Source organism: Erpetoichthys calabaricus, chromosome 14, assembly GCF_900747795.2.
Source record: "Erpetoichthys calabaricus chromosome 14, fErpCal1.3, whole genome shotgun sequence".
Taxonomy (NCBI): Eukaryota; Metazoa; Chordata; class Cladistia; order Polypteriformes; family Polypteridae; genus Erpetoichthys; species Erpetoichthys calabaricus.
In genome coordinates, this window is record NC_041407.2 from 13,663,375 (window position 1) to 13,686,106 (window position 22,732).

General features: G+C 38.8%; 1 protein-coding gene across 1 annotated transcript in view; it reads right to left on the bottom strand.

The window, feature by feature from the left end:
• Positions 1-13,450, bottom strand: part of cyth1b (cytohesin 1b) — a 226,821-nt gene extending 213,371 nt beyond the window's left edge. The window contains exon 1 of the mRNA XM_051918726.1: positions 13,328-13,450. Within this exon, the coding sequence (XP_051774686.1) occupies positions 13,328-13,355 (28 nt within the window). The 5' untranslated portion in view covers positions 13,356-13,450. The remainder of the gene's footprint in view (positions 1-13,327) is intronic.
• Between the last annotated feature and the right edge of the window lie 9,282 nt (positions 13,451-22,732).

The following is a 22,732-nucleotide window of genomic DNA, read 5'->3' on the forward strand; positions in this document are numbered from 1 at the left end:
CTGTCCTGCTCCACTGACAGACTGAGGAGATCGTTCCTCCCCCACACTATGCAACCCTTCAATTCCACCGGGGGGGGGGTAAACATTAACATTATTCAAAGTTACAGTCTGATATACCTACCTCGCACTCTCCACCTTGTACTTTTTAACTTGCACTGCATTTTTATCACTCTTTAATTAATATTGTTTTTATCAGTATGCTGCAGCTGGAGTATGAGAATTTCCCCTTGGGGATTAATAAAGTATCTATCTATCTATCTATCTATCTATCTATCTATCTATCTATCTATCTATCTATCTATCTATCTATCTATCTATCTATCTATCTATCTATCTATCTATCTATCTATCTATCTATTCATCATAATAACAAAAATAACTAACCTGAATCTCTCTCACATTAATAGAATTAGATATTTAAAGGAATACTCCACCCAAAAAAAAATATTTTTTTATGTTTTACTTAGCCTGTATTGCTTTTAGAGATTGATTAGAAAAATTGTTAATCTCATGTTTTCATGGAGAACAGAGATAAACTTGACATAATGGGCTTCAAAGAGGATCAGTGGGGGGCAATGCCAAACAGCAGCAAACAATATTAAGTCTAAGTGCCTTGAGCATGGGAAAGGCGCTATATAAATAAAATGTATTATTATTATTATTATTATTAAGACATACATGAAAAAATTCAATTTACTCAGGTTGCATAATCCACATGGTTAGTTATTTAAATAAATGCCCACAACATCCAATACATGTACATTTTTTCTAAAATACTGTTAAATAAATACTTCTGGGGGAAATAAACTACTGTATGAAAATTAAGTGCATTCAAGCAAATTTCAACTTTTGAACTGAAGACAGGGCTCTTGACCAATGAAATGAGGAGAAAGGCAGGTGTTCAATTCAGAAACTCAAATTCTCTTGAATGAACGAGTGTTCCATCTATAGTCTTCCAATCCATTTACAGTTTGTTTGGGGTCATTACTGTGCCCAAAGATTAAGTTTTGGCATGAAGTTATTTTCATCTATGTATGACATGATGAATCAACATCTGTTCACATTTACCAGCAGTCATCATTTCATTGATTTTTACCAGATATCCTATACCATTGGCTGAAATGCACCCTAGGAGATTGACCGAGTCACAAACATACTTTACAAAAAGCTACACACTGGACATACTTATGTCTTTGTGAATCAAATATTTCACTTTTGGACTCGCAGTTCATTAAGACTTTCTACCACTTGTTGTTACGGCATGCTTCGTTGGTCTTTCATGTACCGTAACCTCTTGTTGCCTTCCTTCAAAAATAGAATCCTAGCTGCAACACAACCTAAAACACCATTTCTTTTATGACTTATATTTGAAGTGTGTATTTTGGTGCCATATGTCAAATACAGAGGACACACTTCACTGGATGTCTTTATGTCCCTTAAGGAAGTGAGCTTTAAGTACTGTTAATCATATCCAGGTACCTTTATGATCTTCCATTGCGGTTTCTGTTTTCAGTTTTCTCAGTTTCTTTACAATTTTTGTGATAGTTTAACCACCACATCTTGAAAAATCTTTCATCAACCATAGCATTGTTGAGATATAAAACTTGGCCATTTCAAAAATTCTCCATAAATCACCCAAGGATTTGTGGTCACCATCCAATTCACCCATTTATTTATTAAATTGCACCACTAGCACTGCAGGTTTGGTTAATCTTTATCTCCATTATTTTGATGTGTTGATGGTGGAATTAATCAAATATATGGAATGACTGAGAATACTTGAGGCGAGGTCTGGAAACCAAAACTGCGTTTGTTCTAGCACTCCCAAAAGATAGAAATAAGTGTTTGGCAAATATAAAACATTCTTGCTACCACTTAGTACATCACTGTTTACTGGTGCTGCGGTGGGCTGGCGCCCTGCCAGGGGATTTGTTCCTGCTTTGCACCCTGTGCTGGCTGGTATTGGCTCCAGCAGACCCCCGTGACCCTGTGTTAGGATATAGCAGGTGTCTGACTGACTGTTTACTGGTGTTTATTCTAATGTGATGCAGTGTATTACTGAGCAAATAAACCCTTTAAGGTCCAGATAAGTACGGAACCAGTTTTAAATTTGTGTCGAACAAGTCCTTTCAACAATACAATATATACAATTATTTTTCTTTTCTTATTTCAAAAAGCAGTCTGTGCTGCCATGATCAGTACACAAGTATAGGAAATGGATAGATGTATGAATTTTTGTGACCGGGGAAAACAAAGAAGCGACTGAGCAGCTCTGGGTATCCTTTAAAACCATCAATAATGCCCTAAAGGAAAAGTGATTTCAACTTACCAGGCAAGCTGTCTTATTTTCCTTGGGGAGCTGCAATATGATCCACAGTGTAGCATCTGGAGAAATGCATTGCTTAAGAAGTTGAATTGTGTGCACAGGGGAATGTTAATGTAACAGCCACTGCAAAATTGAAAAGAAGTTAATATGGGGGAAATGGAATAATCCTGCTGTGCTTATTTCTGTTTTGTGCCCGAATTGATTTTCAGTAATCAAAAAAGAATATTTGCCTTTATTTGGAGTCCTAGCCAGAATGTTTTTTTTTAATCCATTTAATCTTTCCTGATCTCAGTGACTCGATGGACAATAAGTTATGTAGGTTTTTTTTGTCAATCATAATGTCTTTCAACTTTTAGATTTGCATTTCAACATTTCTATGATTATCTCATTATTCACTTTGGCTTCTGTTACCTTCATTTTTTCTGATCATCACTACCTTTTTTATTGAGTCTTTGTGATTAAATCATTTACTATATTATATATTAAAAGGAAAATCTGGATTTATGTTGTGCTAGCTGGAAATGATACACCAGAAAAGAACAGCATGGGGATAAGTTAAAACTAACAATAGATCAGTAACAGACATCAAAACACAGCTGAAAAATGATCACAATGTTTTCTTGAAATGTACGTCTCTGTGCAGTTGATGCCAGGCGGTTAGGGGGCTCCGAATGGTGCTGGCTGTGTAGATGCCACCTGCCACAGAGACACGGACACCCATAACACTCACTCTAATTGGACACTGCCTGCATATTGTGTGCTTGGGAACACCAGTAACCCATCACACATCTTTTTGCCATAAAATGTTGAAAGAAGACCAATAATTCAGCTAAACACTAATTACACACGTTTGCATCCACGTTCAAAGCTTAATTAACTTAAATTGCTGCAGGAAATCTGTAAGTTGTTAACCTATTACTTGTTCCCCGAAAAAAGCCTTTTTACAGAACTCTGAAAATTACATTATTTTTCAGTTTATGGTAACCTAGACTGTTTGTTTAACCTCTGCCAGTTTACCACTTACCTTTGTACCATTTCAGGTTTTTCTCTGTACTTGAACTACTAAAATTACAAAAATGGGGGAAAATGTAGGTGTTCTAAAACCTTTGACCAGTAGTGTATATATGTGTAATACCAGTCCAGTACAGGCCACATGCATGTTCACAATCAATTTAAAGTCATCAATGTACCTTAGATACAAAGCTTTACAAAAAAAAAAAAAACAGTGCGCCAAGGTCAACCAGGCCAACAATCACAACAAAACACATAATATTTACGATATGTGATTTGGCAAAATTTCTTGTTGTTTGCCTGCCACTTGAAGTACAAATACAAATGATCATTCCTTCTTCCACATTTTACAGAAAGAAGGGGAGTGATGTTTAGCAAGTGTCTTTGAAAACACACTAAGTGCTTGGTGGTGCCTGCCCACCGTATTAGAGCTGGAAGCAATGGTCTTAGGCACTGTAGCAGGGCATCAGATTTGCTCAGGATATGACGTTCAGGTTCAACTTTATGTTTATTGTCCAGTCCCTGTTCTTGTAATCTTCATAAACACCAGACAAGTATTTTACAAGTAATTCAAGATACAAACCTATCAATTTTTAACTCTCTGTTGGCTATAAGCAGACAGAGAGGCCCTCACCTTTAAAACAGGTGTACTTGCTCTTTAGGTGACTAGCATGATCTGTCTGTGCTACTGGATGAACAACCCCTGCCACTAGTAACCTTGTCTTTTTATTATGTGTTGTGTCCAACATCCTGACTGCTAAAATATTATATCTTATGCTTTGATTCTTATAATAAGATATGCCCAGGTCAAAACACAATTAGACCACAGCAATGTATTGATTATTCATTAGTCTTAATCTTGCACTTCTATTGCAACTCGGTTAATCAATAATTCAAAGCTATTACTATAAGATGTCATTTTGAAGACTAACAGGAACTCTGTTGAAAGGGATAATTTCAGATTACAGTACCACAGTTATTTTTGAATCTGTGATATGAATAAAAGTAATCATTTACTATAAACTGGATAGGACTCAAGTAAAGAATCTATTAATCTTGCATAATATATTTTGAACTACATATGTTGCCACTGATTCTGATATTTTTAGCCTCAGAACACCTACTTAATACCAACAAGAAGAACAATATTTTAATGAAGACTAGGGGGCTTTGCCCCCTGCTCGCTTTGCTCACCAACCCCCCGGGCCGGCGCTACACGCTAGCCTCTTTGCGGTTCAGCCGCTCGCATATGGGGATGCGGATGTACAATTTAAACAGATTGTTTTTTTCATGGGAATTGTTACATATACATAATAGAACTAACTATTTTACATTACAGCGAGTAATTAACCATAGTAAAAATAGTAAAACGTAATAATTTGAAAGTAAATTATATTTCATTTTGCATTAGAGTTATTTGTTGCATTATACGATTTCGTTCTGTTTGGATTTGAAATTAATAAGCAAATACTTTTTAAACTTACACTTTGACTGTAAAACTTCAATAAAAACAATTTTTTTAATTAACTTTTTTGTCAATATCGCATTGAATTTTGATTCTGTGTTTGGAGTTACATCGTGACAACGCAAAGTATAACTGCCCGTGATTGAATTTTGTTTCTTTCTCTCTAGAAAATAAACTGACTTTTTCGAATGTTTGTCTCTTTGATTTGTTAATTGTCTTTGCAAAATCCATTTTAATGGGAAACTGTAAATGTTTTAATATGAATGGCATATCAAGATCTCCTTTGGTGTCTAATGTTATCCGGGAGAAATGTACTATATTATCTTTCTTGGATACATCCTTCTTTCAACAGTAATTCGGGCGGAAGAAGATCGGACAGTGTTAACGGTTGTAAATATTCTTCATGATAGTGTAAGTTGATGTTTTCATGTTCCGCACGATCACCACCAACTGTTTCAGCGAAGTCTATTGATATGCATTTAACCAATCTGCCGTGTAACCAATCGACAATTTTCGCATTAAATCGTTAGACTTCATCGTTTCTCGGTGCTAGGATTGCCTGTGTACTCATTTCTTCTGTTGATAACTCTTTGGGATGAAATTCTTCATTAAGATTTGGACATAGTAAGTCTTCTTTTATTGGGAACTTAAAGTGAGGAAAACATAAAAATTTATAAGAGCTAAGAGAGCAGGAGGCGTGTCTGTCAAAAGCATTCACACGAATGAGAGGACCGTGGCCGTGGTTGTATATGGTTAAAAGGCGGGCAGGACATGAAAAAAATCTCATGGCCAAAGTCTTGTCTCAGGATTTCCTTTTATAATAGAGAGATTTTAATTGTGCAATTTCTTGTTCAGGCAGAGGCAATTTGTGAGCAGTGTTGGCTGGCACAAATATAGCTGCAGGAAACCCTTAGCAATTTAGAAACAACCATCCTATTGTAAACAGAAATTGAGGGGTTGGGGGATTGGGTATAAGAACTCTCAAAATAAAGCAGGCAATCCTGAAAGCTTACATTCGGATTAAAGTACGGGGTATAAGAACTCTCAAAATAAAGCAGGCAATCCTGAAAGCTTACATTCGGATTAAAGTACGGAACCTATCACATGGTAAGTGAGAAGCTGAACCTGAAACCTCCGGGGGAAGGTCCAAGTCTCATTGCTAAGTCACCAAATAACATACAAAATTTTACCAAAACTAACTGTACAATTGTGAGAGTGCAGTAATTCTCGTGGAGTCATTAATATATGCAGCTCTTTTGATATGGCGTCAACAAAAAATTTTTTACTAACTTCTTTATTTAAGTAATGTATATTGAATGAACATATATGCAATTAGCCTAAATTAACAGGGAAAAACTGTCTTTTGGAAATTCAACACCACTAAACACAACCAAAAAAGAAGACAAAAAGACATACTCTTAGACAAATGCTGTAATTTAGTGAGACAATGACATTTTTATCCAAATAAGTTGAGAACAAAATGCTGTACATGCCCGATGTCTTTGACGAGATCACACATGTCGAAGGTGTCCTCCCATCAGCCCCCGCGCACTCCTGCTCCCTAGCGGAAATTCTAGTCCCCGCATTGGCACAAGTTTTTGGGTTGCCCCCTCCCATTATAATCCCACTCCCTGATACGACATATGGTCTGAGTTTTTAGGTTTTTTTGCATGATTGGCAAATAAACAAACATATATCCAAACAGCTTATGATTTTATTTATATAGATTAACAATTATAATGTGTTGCTAACATAAATGCATGTTATATTACTACTTACAGACATGCTCTGGTAAGGGAACACAGAGGAACACAAGGTGCAGCTGCTACCTAAGGGCTAAGTAGTTCAGGGTCTCATATTTAAACCCTGGTAGAGTAAACGTGGTCTTCTCATATTGCAGAACTATCCAAAGACATGCTATCAGTCTGGCTGGCAACTTTAAACTGGCCAAGTGTGAGTGCGTGAGTATGCCCTACAATAGACTGCTGCTCTGTATAAGGTTAGTCCCTGCTTCCCTCCAGATGAATTGGCTCTCACCCAACACTCCAGGACTTTTAATTGGATTAAGTGGGTTACAAAATGAATGGACAGAAGAAACACTTGAAGATATGTTTAAAAGTATTTAAAACACTGAGCAAGATGGGCAACTCAAAGAAAAACAACATTAATACCAAACATAAGGTTAAAGTTATGACATTTCTAAGTATTCTTTGGAAAAAACAAGTAGTTTCAGCTGGAAAGATTTTAAACCAGATAATCAGACTTAGCTGACTTAAAATTAAATTAAGCAGCACGTAGCAGTCAAAATGACACTAGTGTAGTTATGCAAGACAAAGAGCTTGCCTTTAGAAACTAATGGTGCTCTCATTTAGTTGTAGTGCTTTTGATCCGTGACTAGGAAAAATATTACCATAAAAGGAGTAACAGCTCATATCCTGCATTCTCTATGCAATTCAGAACCATTCTTGGTCAGTGTTAACTGTTGGCCTCAGTAAATACTATCATGTACCCCATCATGACCATGAATTGGTTATTTTTTATTTTTATATTATATATATATACAGTGCATCCGGAAAGTATTCGCAGCACATCACTTTTTCCACATTTTCTTATGTTACAGCCTTATTCCAAAATGGATTAAATTCATTTTTTCCCTCAGAATTCTACACACAACACCCCATAATGACGTGAAAAAAGTTTACTTGAGGTTTTTGCAAATTTATTAAAAATAAAAGAATTGAGAAATCCCATGTACATAAGTATTCACAGCCTTTGCTCAATACTTTGTCGATGCACCTTTGGCAGCAATTACAGCCTCAAGTTTTTTTTAATATGATGCCACAAGCTTGGCACACCTATCCTTGGCCAGTTTTGCCCATTCCTCTTTGTAGCACCTCTCAAGTTCCATCAGGTTGGATGGGAAGCATCAGTGCACAGCCATTTTAAGATCTCTCCAGAGATGTTCAATCGAATTCAAGTCTGGGCTCTGGCTGGGCCACTCAAGGACATTCACAGAGTTGTCCTGAAGCCACTCCTTTGATATCTTGGCTGTGTGCTTAGGGTCGTTGTCCTGCTGAAAGATGAACCGTCAACCCCAGTCTGAGGTCAAGAGCGCTCTGGAGCAGGTTTTCATCCAGGATGTCTCTGTACATTGCTGCAGTCATCTTTCCCTTTATCCTGACTAGTCTCCCAGTCCTTTCCGCTGAAAAACATCCCCACAGCATGATGCTGCCACCACCATGCTTCACTGTAGGGATGGTATTGGCCTGGTGATGAGCGGTGCCTGGTTTCCTCCAAACGTGACGCCTGGCATTCACACCAAAGAGCTCAATCTTTGTCTCATCAGACCATTTTCTTTCTCATGGTCTGAGAGTCCTTCAGGTGCCTTTTGTCAAACTCCAGATGGGCTGCCATGTGCCTTTTACTAAGGAGTGGCTTCCGTCTGGCCACTCTACCATACAGGCCTGATTGGTGGATTGCTGCAGAGGGTTGTCTTTCTGGAAGGTTCTCCACTCTCCACAGAGGACCTCTGGAGCTCTGACAGAGTGACCATTGGGTTCTTGGTCACCTCCCTGACTAAGGCCCTTCTCACCCGATCGCTCAGTTTTGATGGCCGGCCAGCTCTAGGAAGAGTCCTGGTGGTTTTGAACTTCTTCCACTTATGGATGATGGAGGCCACTGTGCTCATTGGGACCTTCAAAGCAGCAGAAATTTTTCTGTAACCTTCCCCAGATTTGTGCCTCGAGACAATCCTGTCTCAGAGGTCTACAGACAATTCCTTTGACTTCATGCTTGGTTTGTGCTCTGACATGAACTGTCAACTGTGGGACCTTCTATAGACAGGTGTGTGCCTTTCCAAATCATGTCCAGTCAACTGAATTTACCACAGGTGGACTCCAAATAAGCTGCAGAAACATCTCAAGGATGATCAGGGGAAATAGGATGCACCTGAGCTCAATTCTGAGCTTCATGGCAAAGGCTGTGAATACTTATGTACATGTGCTGTCTCAATTTTTTTATTTTTAATAAATTTGCAAAAATCTCGAGTAAGCTTTTTTTCACGTTGTCATTATGGGGTGTTGTGTGTAGAATTTTGAGGAAATAAAATGAATTTAATCCATTTTGGAATAAGGCTGTAACATAACAAAATGTGGAAAAAGTGATGTGCTGTGAATACTTTCTGGATGCACTGTATATGTATATATATATATATATATATATATATATATATATATATATATATATATATATATATATATATTATCAATATGATAAGTGGGCAAGTCACTTGGTTAGGGTCTGCGGGCATTCACGATTCAGGTGTTAAATTATCAATATTCAATATAACTTCCAGCCCAAAAATGTGACACTGTGTGTGCCCATGCAGGTGGCTTTGTATATCTCCTAAAGTGCATAAGCATCTACTGTACAATTACTCTCTATATATGAATACAGTATATATACTCTATATATAAACATACTGTATGAATATTTCAGAGATAGAGAAGAACAGGTGGAAAAATTCTCAACAAATTTTACTTTTACAGTGCAATACAACGATATAGAGAAGACACTGTGTAGTGACATACACAACTTGACCAAAGGCAGGTTAAGTGGCCCAGCAGTGGTGGCAACTGCTTTATACTGTGTGGTTTCCAATCCATCACCTTAAGTGCTTTATTGTACTGTATTTCCCATGTAAGCATAAAAAGCAGCCCCCATTTAATTTAAACACAATCTTCTTATATAATTATTGCCATTCAAGATCACCAAAAGTGACCTTGTGTTTGCTAACCCAATATGTAAATAAAATGATTCATAAGTAACTCAAATTGCAAATGCTATCATTAACCTAGAAACTTCAACTTACTTGATGTTCAGCCACATAAGAGACAGCAGAGACTTCAACAATGTGTCACCACTTTGAGAGATTTCTGGTCAGACGCTGTGGTCTGTGGTGGCATAGTGGCACAGTGGTTTGCATTGCTTTTCACAGTTATTTGGTTCCATTCTTGTCCCGGACTCTGCAAGAACGGATGGCTGAATGGATGCTGCACTTTGTGGGTCAACTACCTGGCACTTCGTTCCTCTCATTTTAGTATTACTGCTTCACAGGAAATTTTATTTCAGTTACAATGTCTTTTGTTCGTTCTTTAACTGTACCCTGCTTGGCAGCTTTCACTGCTTTCACAGTGTTTAACGATATGGTAAACCTTAAAAAGCTTGTCCATAAAGGGTAATCTATGTATTCCAAAATGTTGGGTACATTAAGGAAAAACCATACAATGAACAGAAAGAAAGCCCCAGATTACACTAAGAAATATTTTGATTTCACTTAAGGCATAAGACCAGGTTACTTTACAAATGGTACAACAAAACAAAAACCGTTTCCCAGGAAATGCAAATTATGAATACTTTTCTGTGTTTTAGTTGGTTGGATAACCTCTAGGGGTTACACTGTAAAGCAGCTTTGAAGAGACTTATTATTCATCACACGTCAAATGAAGACTGAACCGTTACTACTTTAGTAAATTACAGTAAGACTTGCGCATTTTATTAGAAAACTGTGTCAGATCTAGTCAAATGTGAACCACTATATTACTATCCACCAGGAATTAAAATGTATTTTAATTTCAGTGTGCAGGTGAAAATGAAACATGGTATGATATATTTTTAAAGTTAACACAAATTTCTTTGATAAACACTGTGAGAAGGGCAGCTAAACAGTGTTAATGGTAGCGGCTTACTATAAACAAATAAGTTCATCAACCGCATCTATGCACAAAAGAAACAAAACAAGCACTCCAAAGGTTGTATAAATTTAAACAGCATTTACACAGTGACTTTATTGCTGGTGCAGGGTAAAGCAGTAACAATTATGCGGTCTGGTCGACAAAGTGTCTACATCAAAAGTGCTTCTCTTGCTTTTGTTATTAATAATGCAGAAATCTATAAATTAAATGAATAATGCAAAACACTCCAAAATCTCTCATCTTATTACTGCTTGCCTAGAACTTACTATTGAAAATAATGCTCTCATTTGTTTTCCATTTTTGGGTGTGTTTAATAACATTTATCGTTCTACTTTATGCATACACCATTCGGTCCATTAAACCATTAACACAGCTACTAATCCCAGTTCAGGGGAGAGGCGAATGAAGCCTATGCTGACAGATGAGCATCAAACCAGAATGGGACACCAGTCCATCACAGGGTACATTCACCTAACATGCATCTCTTTGACATGTGGGAGGAAGACTGAGTACTCAGGCAAAAACACATACGCAGACACCGCATGAATATGCAGACACCAGACAGACAGAGTGCTCAGGCCTGCCTTCAGACCTGGGGCTCAATACACAGTATGATGCAGCACTAACCACTGTGTCATCATACTGCCCATATATGCATTTACTGCATTGGTATTTACAGTCAGAATGCTTTTCCTTGTGTTTACATTATTAAATGTCACATTAACACCTCCTGTTTCCTTCTACATCCCAAAGATACAGATGTCAGTTGGGCTGGTATGAGCAAGTGTGACTGTGAGCACTCTGACATACTGGTGTTCCATTCCAGGGGTGGAGTCTACTGTGAGCCAAATGCAACCATCACAGACCCCAGCTTCCTGACAGACTGCAATGGAAACAGTGAGTTGATTAAATGGATAGATAAACAGATATTAGCACTTTTAAACTGAATCAACTGTTTTAATCAAGGTTTCTTTAACACATTTCAAGCACAATCTGCAGAAAATGTTTGATTCAAAACACTTTTTTTCATTATCAACTTCTTAGGCAGAACAACGGTGATGTATAGGTGTGCGCAAAATAGGGCAGTTGTAAACATTAACTTACCATTTATTAAAAAAAGTAAAATCTAATGTAAAATTTACTTCTGTTCAATGAAGAAGTTGGAGCAAAACTAAGCAAGGTTCTTTTGTTCTAAAGTAAAGCAGCTGTATGCATGCCTATTTATGGCATTTATGATCCCTTTATCCTGTTGTGGATTATAACTAACAAATCCATATATTTTCCATTAATTTTGCTAGATTTCCTAAATAGTACAGTAGCTGATAGGATCTTTTTTTATACTCCATAAGGTGATACTTCACTTCAGTTCAACCCAAATCTCTAAAAGGTCCCCTGTGTCAAAAAATGTATTACGTTGGATTCTGTAATCATGATTTTACTTGTGATATACCACATTGGCCAGTGTTTGAGATGGTTTTCTCCTGTTTTTGTTCATGAATCTGTGATTTGTAAGTTTAAAAAAAAAAAAAAGTTAACTTTTCTCAGAGAGTGTTAATGTTAAATGTTTAAAAAATGATATAGTGTATGAAGATGGTGACATGCTGTTCTGTAGCACAGTGGTTATTGCTGCCATATAACAGCTTCAATTCAAATTGAGTGCCTGTTCATTTACTGTTTGGTGTATCCATGTTCTCGCATATCCCCAAGAAACATGTGCTAAGTTTACTGGTGACTCTAACTGGTCTCAGTATGAATGAGGCTGGGTGTCTGTCCAAGGAAGCACACTGTCTAGGGTTGGCCCCTGCTTTGCACCTGAACATACTGGAATTAAGATCCTTAACTAGTTTAAGCATTGTTTAGAAAGGTAACCTATGATGATGATACTTACAATGATGAGACTACCAACATGCAAGTTAAGTGATTCTTCTTCCAAGAAAGAAAAAGAAAATAAAACACTTCCCATCAGCATCACGTTATAAGATTGCTATTGCACATTTGCTCACTTGTGGGAACTTTTTTACTTGATACCACACTCAGAAGTAAATGTCAAAGATTAAAACAAAATGAAAACACAAAACAATAATAAAAAGCCCGCAAGATAACGGTGTGAATTCGAAATTCAAAGACTACAGCAATCGCGAACGACAATACTGCGCCCCTCCCTCCAAACAGAAGCACAATATTACAGTCGGCGTAGTAGACAAAGTCAGCTCCTGGGGTTTAGAAAGATGTTGCTTCATAATAATAACTCCTGCTGAAGCTCTCCATTATTGGGCTCGCAAGCTGCGTATCTAAAGCTTAGTCCACACAGTCCGTTACCTCGTAGATTTCGTTTCTTTCCACTCCACACTCTATTTTACTATTGTCCCCCAAAGCTGTCTGCACCCTGCACTACTGCATCGTCCCAATGGTGTCTGATAACGTAAGCCTGCTGAACTAATCCTCACAGCCTGTGTCTTAACTGAAGCATCTTGTACCATCCTGTAACGAGTCCCACGCCTTCTTAGGGGTCAACAGAAAGCAATGACACCTCCAATAAAGGACCATAAACGCGTGAAGCAGCTGCGTGTCAAGTGTACGGGTGGCGACGGCAAGCAAGGCAGGTCCTGGGCAGCAGGTGGGGGTGACACAAAATTAGGACAAAGATTCAAAAAGCCTCCGATAAACGTTCAAAGATAAATTTCAGGCAACTCTGTTTGAATGCAAATTAGTAAAATTGATGTCTGTCCCACGTGGAAGTACGTGTGACGCGGACGGGATAGTGGTACTGACCGTAATCGTCGTCTTCCAAATCTGTCATGTTTATGAGGGGCGCGACTCTTCCCGTGTGTGCAGCGTGCAGGCTCGGACAGCTCTGGGGCGCGCTCTCTCTCTCTCTCCCTTCAAACGAAGCATCACCTTCAATCGCCCCGCCTCTTCGGTGACGACACTCTCAGCATCCTACTGAGCGCGAGGACAGCTGAGGCCGCGTTTTCGCCTTAGCGCGTTCAACCCTGGCGCGGGCCGTCTGCTCTGCTGCACTAGTCGGGGCTGTGGCTGCGCAGCTGGAGACGTTTTCTGCTAATCTTGATCTGCACGAGTGTCATCTTTAGACTAGTTTTCAAAATGATACTCGATGCTCTATTATAAATACTGTATTCATTTTCAAAGCCCAATTAAGGGTTGCGGGACACTGGAGCCTATCCTGTTAGCATCACAGGCAAATCAGGAGCCAAGCCTGGTTGTGGTGCTGGTTCATGGATGAACTTAATGTACAGGCAAGCAATTAGCCATTTGGGGCCTAGATAGTATGGGAGGAAAACTGATGCATACACTAAGAGAACATGCAAAGTCCACACACACAGCCCAAACATGACTGCCACTGTTACACAACCTCTCTTTCATACTGGCATTTATTAAAAAAAATAATAATAAATAAGTTGCCAATCAATCAAAACCTTGCAGATAAGGAACATCCATGGGTTTAGTCACCAATGCTTTTCTGCTAGAGATTTTTAAATTAAAAAAAACTAGGGGGCATTGCCCCCTGCTCGCTTCACTCGTCAACCCCCCAGCCTGCGCTACGCACCAGCCACTTTGCGTCTCCGCCGATTTCATTTTCACCAAACAACAAATCTTTTAATTCTCGCAGGTATGCCTCTTCATTGGGGAGAAACACTACTTTTCTCGGATGGCAACACGAATTACATGATCTACAAGTCTCCAACTTAAAGTTTAAATCCAAACAATATCTACATACTTCTGTCATATCACCTATGTACATATGTTTGATCTTTTTGCTGTTCCGTTATTTCACCAAGTAAAAATTTCCGTTTGTTTGTACTAATGTGATCTTTACTATCATTTTTTTGAGACTTTCGAATTTTAGTACTTTCATATTCCCTAGCCTGCTCTGCATGTGTATCGTGCCAGCGTTTTTGAATTCTTTACGATGTTCTACTTTGTCATCTACTCTTTGTCTTTTACTTCCTGCCCTGGGCATGGTTAAATCTCTTGGCTCAAAGTCTCATCTCGCGGGACTTAAAAGTATCTCTCTGAAAAAGTCACATCTCGTCCCAGGATTGAGAGATATAGGCAGCACAATGTATTCGAGATATCTCAAAAAAGAATGAACTTTCCTGACAAATTTTCTCGAAGAATATGTCAACAAAAACTGGTCCCCTGGGAGAGGAGTTGTTTCATGTGGACAGACAGACTGCTGCGGCGATCGCAGTAGGGGCTTTTCACATTACATAGGAATGCAGTTATTATTGGACAGTGGTGCTTCTTTATGGCTTCATAGGTTTGTGTTACAAAATCCCACTCCATGTCATTGTTGTTGTACAGTTTGCTCATCACGTCAGTATCTTGGTAGGCTTTCCTTCCACATTCACTAACACTTATAGGTTTGGTTAACTGGAAGGCCAAATTGAAACATGCGTGTGAATGAACTGGCAAACTGTCCATGGCTGTTTCCTGTTACACCCTATTCCCTGTAACTGAGGTAAGCAGGCTGGAGAATTTTATATTGTCCTAATATACTGTTGACAAGGTAACACATTGGTTAGCACTCCTGCCTCTCAGCTCTACAGCTCTGAATTCAAATCTTGGTCCAGTAATGTTCTGTGCAGAGTTTGCAAGTTCTTACCATACTGCATGGGATTTCCTCTCACATCCCAAATACACTCGTGTTATGTTATTTGGCGACTATAAACTGGTGATGTGTCAACAAGAGTGCACCGCATGAGGCTGGGTTGGTTTCTGCCTTGCACCTGATGCTGCTGAGATATGGCTTGGCTCTCCACTCTCCTGCTGTAGATGATTTTTTAGTGTTAGCCCCTGCACTGATCCTGCTTGCTGTTATATTGTAACCAATCCTGAGTTTGCCCTTAATGCCTGCTGTGGCTAAGCTAAGCACAACCTCTCTCGACCTTACAACACCACTGCAAACAGAGACACAGAGAGCCTACAATGGTTGGGATATTTATCAGGACACAAATAGCCAAGAGTTCTTTAAAACCAACACAAACTATTTTTAAACTTTCATCCATTTTCAGCTGCCTCTCTCTCCTTCTGGTTTTCTTTATCTATTAACAAATGGAAAGGGAAGGTTTCCTATCATGTTTTCTGCATTAAGATAATCACATTTAGCTTTAATGAAAAGGACGCCGCTGTGTGCTCAAGTCAGAAGGCACCCTGGACGGTGCTCATACTTGTATCCAAGTAGTACAAGGTTATACATGGCGGCTACTTCCACAGTAATCCTCTACATTCCCTAAGTCATTCCAGTAGCCCTGGTACGAGGCAGAAAACAGCTCTGCACAAGGCGCCAGAATATTGCAGGGCCCACTTAGGCACACATCCACACTTGCACGGGATTAATCTAAATCATCAATTAACCCAAAAGAAATCCCACATAGGCACAGTGAGAATGTACAAGCTCCACCTGGAGAACAAGCTCAGCACAAACCACCCTTCACCTTAACAGGGTTCAGTTAATTACTCACCACCACTCAGTGACTCTGGAAACATCTTTTTCTCTGAACACTTTCAACAGTTTATCAGGTTTGACCCTCAATTGACATTTCTTACGTTAACAGAAAATTCTGTTCTGAATATGTGTGTGTGGGCGGGCTCTGGAATAGACCACTATCCAAGGTTGTTTCCTGCTTTGCACATATTACTACTGGTGTAAGCTTTAGACCCCCAATCTTGACCTAGATTAAGTGGATTTCAGAATAATTTGTGTTTCAAAAACTCTCCATTCACAGGGCAGTACTTTTTACTCTTAAGTGCCTGTTAATACGTTTTTACTTAGCTCCTGAATGGTAGTTGATTTTGATCAGTGGTTCTCAAAATGGTGTATGGAACACCGGTGGTTCATGGGCTAGCCTAGTCATCCCTTACTGATAAGGCCACATGAAACATCTCCAAGACACCGACCACAGAACACCCTGTCTGACTTTTTCTTGCAGATGTTGACATCTTTCATGTCTACATTACGTCTTCCCATTCCAATTGTATACCCTGAGCCAGCATGGTAGCTAACAGGGCAGCACCACAAGAATTAGGTTGTAAAATAGGAAGAGACTGAGGAGAAGTGCAAGTTTGACAAAGTTCTGTTCATGCAGTTTGTTTTTCTTTTTGTCATTCTTTGGGCACTATCAAAGGACAAAACAATAGAAACAATACAGGCACTTAAATTAAGAGGTGACTTTCCAATAAACAGTACTGTTCATTCTTACTAACTCACTATCAGACTTAATGCCAATAAAACTGAAGTGTTACTGGTAGGCCCAAACTCCCAACTTTCTAAGGCATCCAACATCTCTGTTTCTGTTGATGGCACACTTGTCAAACCTGCTCATGTTGTGTTTTGTTTGATTCATCACTTAACTTTGAGCTACACATTAGGTCTCTTTCCAAAATTCATCATCTCCGTCACATTGCCCATCTCCATCCATTTCTGCCCTTTAATGGTGCTCAAACTCTGGTTCTTTGTTCCATCAAGGATTAAATTCAAGTTTCTGCTTTTCACCTTCAAAGCCCTCCATAACCTTTGTCCCCCTCTACCTCACTCAGCTCCTTACACTCCTTGTCGCTCTCTCAGTCATCTCTTTACTGTCCCACGTACCAGACTCTCCACCTTGGGAGGCAGGCAACTAGCTCCTTCAGTGCTATGGCCCCTCAACTCTGGAACGCTTTTCCTCAGTCTCTCTGAGATTGCTCCTCTTTCTTCACCTTTAAATCTCAACTGAAAACTTTCCTCTTCTACAAACTTTTGTCTTCTGTGTAATTTTTTTTTATCTGTACGTGAAGCGACTTTGGGTTTGTGAAAGGCGCTCTAGAAATGCAACTTATTATTATTTCAGTTTGTGTGCAGACTCTTCATCTTTGCACACTTGGTTGTTAGAATAGTTTTTACATGAGTACATGTAGAAGAAAAAAAAAGTGATAATTATAATTGAGAAATTGTGGTAACGAGTGGCTGTTTGTCATGGGTGGTCCTTCATAATCTTTAACTTTGACCCAGTGGTCTTCAGTCCAAAACACTTTAAGAAACATTGATTTAGATGCTGATACACAAGTGAAGATATACATACAAAAAAAGAAAAAAGAGGTTTCCTTTAGATCAGGGGTGGGCAAATTCATTCCTGGAGGGCCGCAGTGGCTGCAGGTTTTTGTTCCAACCCAATTGCTTAATAAGAAGCACTTATTGCTCTAGAAACACTTCTGCTTCATTTTAGTTATCTCCCTCGTTAAGATTATGAACCCTTATTGCTTATTTAAGTCTTAAACAGCTGCATTCTTGGTTTTTAATTGCTCCTTATTAGCAATAAGATGCAAATAACAAAAGAAACCAGCAGTTATCCATTTTGCTTGTTACCCTTTACACCTGTGTGTATTTATCGTGCACTATTTAGTTTAATTAAATACTTGGAAGGAAAGAGGAGAGAAAAAAGTGAAGGATTGAGAATTTCCCATCCGTTTACACTTCAAAGTATTTGGATGAAAAAATCTAGGATATGAGAATGGCTTGACATAGCAGAGTTAAAGCACTAACAAGCCATGAAATGTGAATGAATTGTGAATTTCCCATTGGGATTAATAAAGTATCTATCTATCTGAAATGTAATTATTGGCAAGGACTATTTTCTAATTAAGCAACTCAGTTGGAACAAAAACCCGCAGCCACTGCGGCCCTCCAGGAATGAATTTGCCCACCCCTGCTTTAGATGACAGTTCAGTTATTGACATTTACACCTGATGTTTATTAAAAATATTTGTGATTAAAAAGATTTTTTTTTTATTATTATAGTTTGAGCAGGTGAAATCTTCATCCATTAATAAACCTGTTTAATGCAGTTTAAAGCAGTGCGGCCTGGAGTCTCCATCAGCAGCATTGACAAGGCAGTAACTAAACTATGATAAGGTGCTATTCTATTATTAAGCAAGCTCACCAACAAACCCAAACTTATTCACAAAGTCCAGTTAAAGTGACAAAAACGTCTTTGGGGTCTAGGAGTTAAAACATTGTACCAGCAAAAAAACATCCAAAAAAAAACCAAGAAATACAAGAAGAATATGTACATTTTACACAGACAGCGGCCATATAGAGCTTCAAACCCAGGACTCTGGGGCTGTGATGTTGCCAATCCTCAGAATATACCACTTTCTCACATACCTTTATTATTTGCAACATGCATGACAGCAATAAGACTAATCAAACATCCTTAGTAACAGGAAGAAAGCAGCCAATAAATAACTGAAAAGTTATAATGAAAACGTCCAGCAGCTGCGGCTCTCGAGGGTCCACTCCAAGTTAGAACTGTTCCAGCCCACTGTAGCGGTTATCAGTGGTGACCAAGTCGTTTTACTTCATGGTTGCCTGCTAAGCTAGAGGAATGTTCTCTTTAGTTCAGCAAACTATTGAGGTGGTGAAGCAAAGAAGCAATGAAAGGTGAGGGAGACTGAAATTCAGCCTGACATTATGACAAGGTGCGTCTTGCAATGGACAATTCAACAAATAACTCCTGCCATAGCCTGAGCAAAGCATTCAATGTGATATTGTTGCGATGTACGTATTGGCTAATTCATTCTTTACAGTATTCAATGCTATTTTTAAAAAGTCTTTGTATTTTTGGTATGTGTAAATATAAATTGATAACTAAATTACACAACCAACAAAATAAATTTGAAATGAGCTGAGTGTATAAGAATTTATAATGACTTAGTAATAGCTAACAAATAAGTTCTCCCTTTCTGTTTATGTTGATTGTAAGTTTAAGTTTACCATCAATTTCTTGTCAGTTAATTAAGAACTTTATTTTATGAGTGTCTTAAATGTATAACTCCATCTCAAGAACTCTGTAAGCATTTTTCTTTTTCTACTTCTTCACAATTGTTGAGCAAACCAAGATACTAATGGATTATAGGGTTACCAGTAACAGCACACTGCAATACACTTGATTTGAGCATTCCTAGTTTTCATCCTCTTTCTTTCTCTGTACGTTTACCATTCGTTTGCTCAGAGGTCGACGCGCTTGCCGCTTCCTCAGTAGCTCTTCTTTACTCCACCCTAGCGGCCCGCTGCTTCTCTTCTTTCGTCGGCATCTTTTCACGTTAAAACTGACTAAGTCAGTGTTTGGGTTGCAATTGCTTAGTACGTTTTTCTTAATTTTTCACTTAAGTCGGCACTTAAATCATTCTTGAGGCAGATTAAAGACTTAAAATATGAAGAGGTAGCAGAAGTGACAGCGAAGGTGTTAGGGATGAGAACGGCGCCTGTATGCATGTGCTACACAGCCGCCCTGCTGGCCACTGCTGAGAGTTGATTCTACAATAAAATAAAATAAAAAGAGGAATAACCTTGGAGGTCAATCATCACCCCGAGATCAGATAGCAGACGTCACATAGTACAAGTGTACCAAATTTCAGGTCAATAGGTCGGCTTGCGAGCTACAGGTGATTTAAAATCCTGGACAGACAAACAAATAGCCACCGTAGCGTATTATATATAAATATTATTGTCAAGTATATATAGTACAATGGATTTGGATGTGCTAATCTCTTTAATTAATATTGTTTTTAACAGTATGATGCTGCTGGAGTATGTGAATTTCCCCTTGGGGATTAATAAAGTATCTATCTATCTAATCAACACGAAACTGACATAAATGGATTTGTGGTAATGACGGCCTTTAAAGGAGCTTAAGACAGTTGCTTTCCCAAGCAGCATGGCTAACTACAGTGCAGTCATTTATAGGAACATGGAAAAAACTATGAATATTTCCTGTGGTGTGTACAGGTAGATAGTTTGAACCTTTATCAGCCATTTGAATACACCATTTGGAGAAAAATAGGGTTTGATACCATTAAACCACTATGAGTCTTATGGGTCATCTCATTTCAGCAGTCTGTTCTCCCCATCGTTGAGGCAACTGAATTTGGTGTTGGTGCAGAACTGAGGCAAATGTCCTTCTGCTGGCAACAAGTTAAATTGGCTGTGCTGACCAATAAGCATCAAGGAACGAATTTATTTTACAGTAGAGTTAAACGTGATGTCATTAGTTTGTCTTTCTTCTTCTGGCATTCCACAGTGTTTCCTCAGCATGTTTGGTTTGTAAATAGTGTATTAATTTGAAATACTTCCTTGTTTGAGTAACAGAGGCTTATTGCACATAATGTTTCAGTGTATTACACTTTCAGATGGATTCTGGTAACAGTACAGTACTCTGAAATATATGATCACAAAGCTAAGAGCTGGCACTGCAGTTGTAATTCAAATACTACATTGCAACATTGTTTTGTTTGGTAAAAGGCTCCCCCTAGTGTTCAACCTCCTGAGCACACCGATGCACCATATTGTATCCATTCATTGATTTTCTAAATCCACTTCTTCCTGTATAGGCATGCTTGTATCTGGAGGTTATGTTAGCAGCATCGGGGCCAGGTTTATATAAATTTGACATGCCCAGTTATTTTCAGTTGTGTAAATTGAAATGATCTGGCCAGCCCACCAACTTCAGTCGACAAGTCTGACATCCCCAATGACGGGTTACGGTGGTAAATATCAGACAAATGCTTAACTGTATTACATAGAAATATGTTGTTAGTTGAAAGAACAAAAGCACATAAAGTTGTATTACTAATATTACTGTATATTACTCATATGTACTACCATGTATATCCAGCAGACACAACAGCCTTGATGCCAACACATTTTAGAGCAACCCAAATATTCACAGATATCACATGGCTACAGTGACAAGAAAAATACAATACAATACAATACAGTTTATTTTTGTATAGCCCAAAATCACACAGGAAGTGCCGCAATGGGCTTTAACAGGCCCTGCCTCTTGACAGCCCCCCAGCCTTGACTCTCTAAGAAGACAAGGAAAAACTCCCAAAAAAACCTAGTAGGGAAAAATGGAAGAAACCTTGGGAAAGGCAGTTCAGAGAAAGACCCCTTTCCAGGTAGATTGGGCGTGCAGTGGGTGTCAAAAGAAGGGGGTCAATACAATACAGTACAGTACACAGAACAATTTCTCAATATAGTAAGAAATAAAAAAAAATATATATATATAAATTTTTGAAGTACAGAGCAGAATTTAACAGTAGATGATATATCCCATAATAAGATTTGGATTTGTATAGAGTCCTGGAGACCTCATCCTTCAAGCTGCCTCCCCCATTTGGCCATTCCACAGCTGAAACAGTGCTGGGCCAGCCAATCCGATGAAAGGACCCCTCTCTCCCACGATTCCTGCGATCCTCCATCTGGGATGACTTTTCCTTAGGCAGGCAAAACAACTTGGCAGGTGGGCCGTGGCACCAAGTGCCACAATGTTCATAGATACCTCTTCAGCATTTAGCCCCATGAATGGTGTTCTGAAGTACCCAGTTTTTCATCATGTTACAGGGAGCTTGAGGCAAAAAAGTTAAAAAAAGAAAGAAAGTCCCTTCAGGTCACATGTGAAGTGTGAAGAATCAGAGATCAAAAAAAAGAAAGCCACAGAGGACTGTGCTACGAACAATCTTTTTGATGGCAACGAACCATTCAGTAGATTTTCTCCATGCTCTCGGCCATGCTTTGTTTTATCGTTAGTGTTTTTTTGTTGGACAGCAGAACAAAACGATGGATGTGTTCAATGTTCTCAAGGATGTCATTTCCATTCAGATGATAAATAGCTCTGGGATTTTCACCAAGTTATTCATAGCAAGAAATGACTGAGGTGCCCCTTGGCCAAATCAACTGTCTTAAAATGTGAAATATTTGGCACATGATATTTCATAAAATCAATCTTCAAGAGATCGTGTACATGTCTCATTTTTTAACATAAGTAACTTGATAAACTACAGAAGACATTTAGTTTCATCAAACTGAAGCTTGTTTGGAAATGGCAATGGCCCTAGTAGCAGGATAACATGCCAGCATGTGACAAGTGGGACAATAATCAGTGCTGCTGCCTCTTGGATCTAAAATCCTCGGTTTGTATCCTACACTTAGGTGTTGTCTATGTGAAGTTTACAGGTTTTCCATTTGACCGTATGAGGTGTTCACAGGGGACTCCAGCTTTCCTCCCACCTCCCAGTCCTAAATTGGCTCTGTATTGGTGTGCATATACAGTAAGTGGCCCCTGTGCTGGAGTGGTGTCCCATGCAGAGCTGGTTGCAGCCTTCCATTCCACGCTG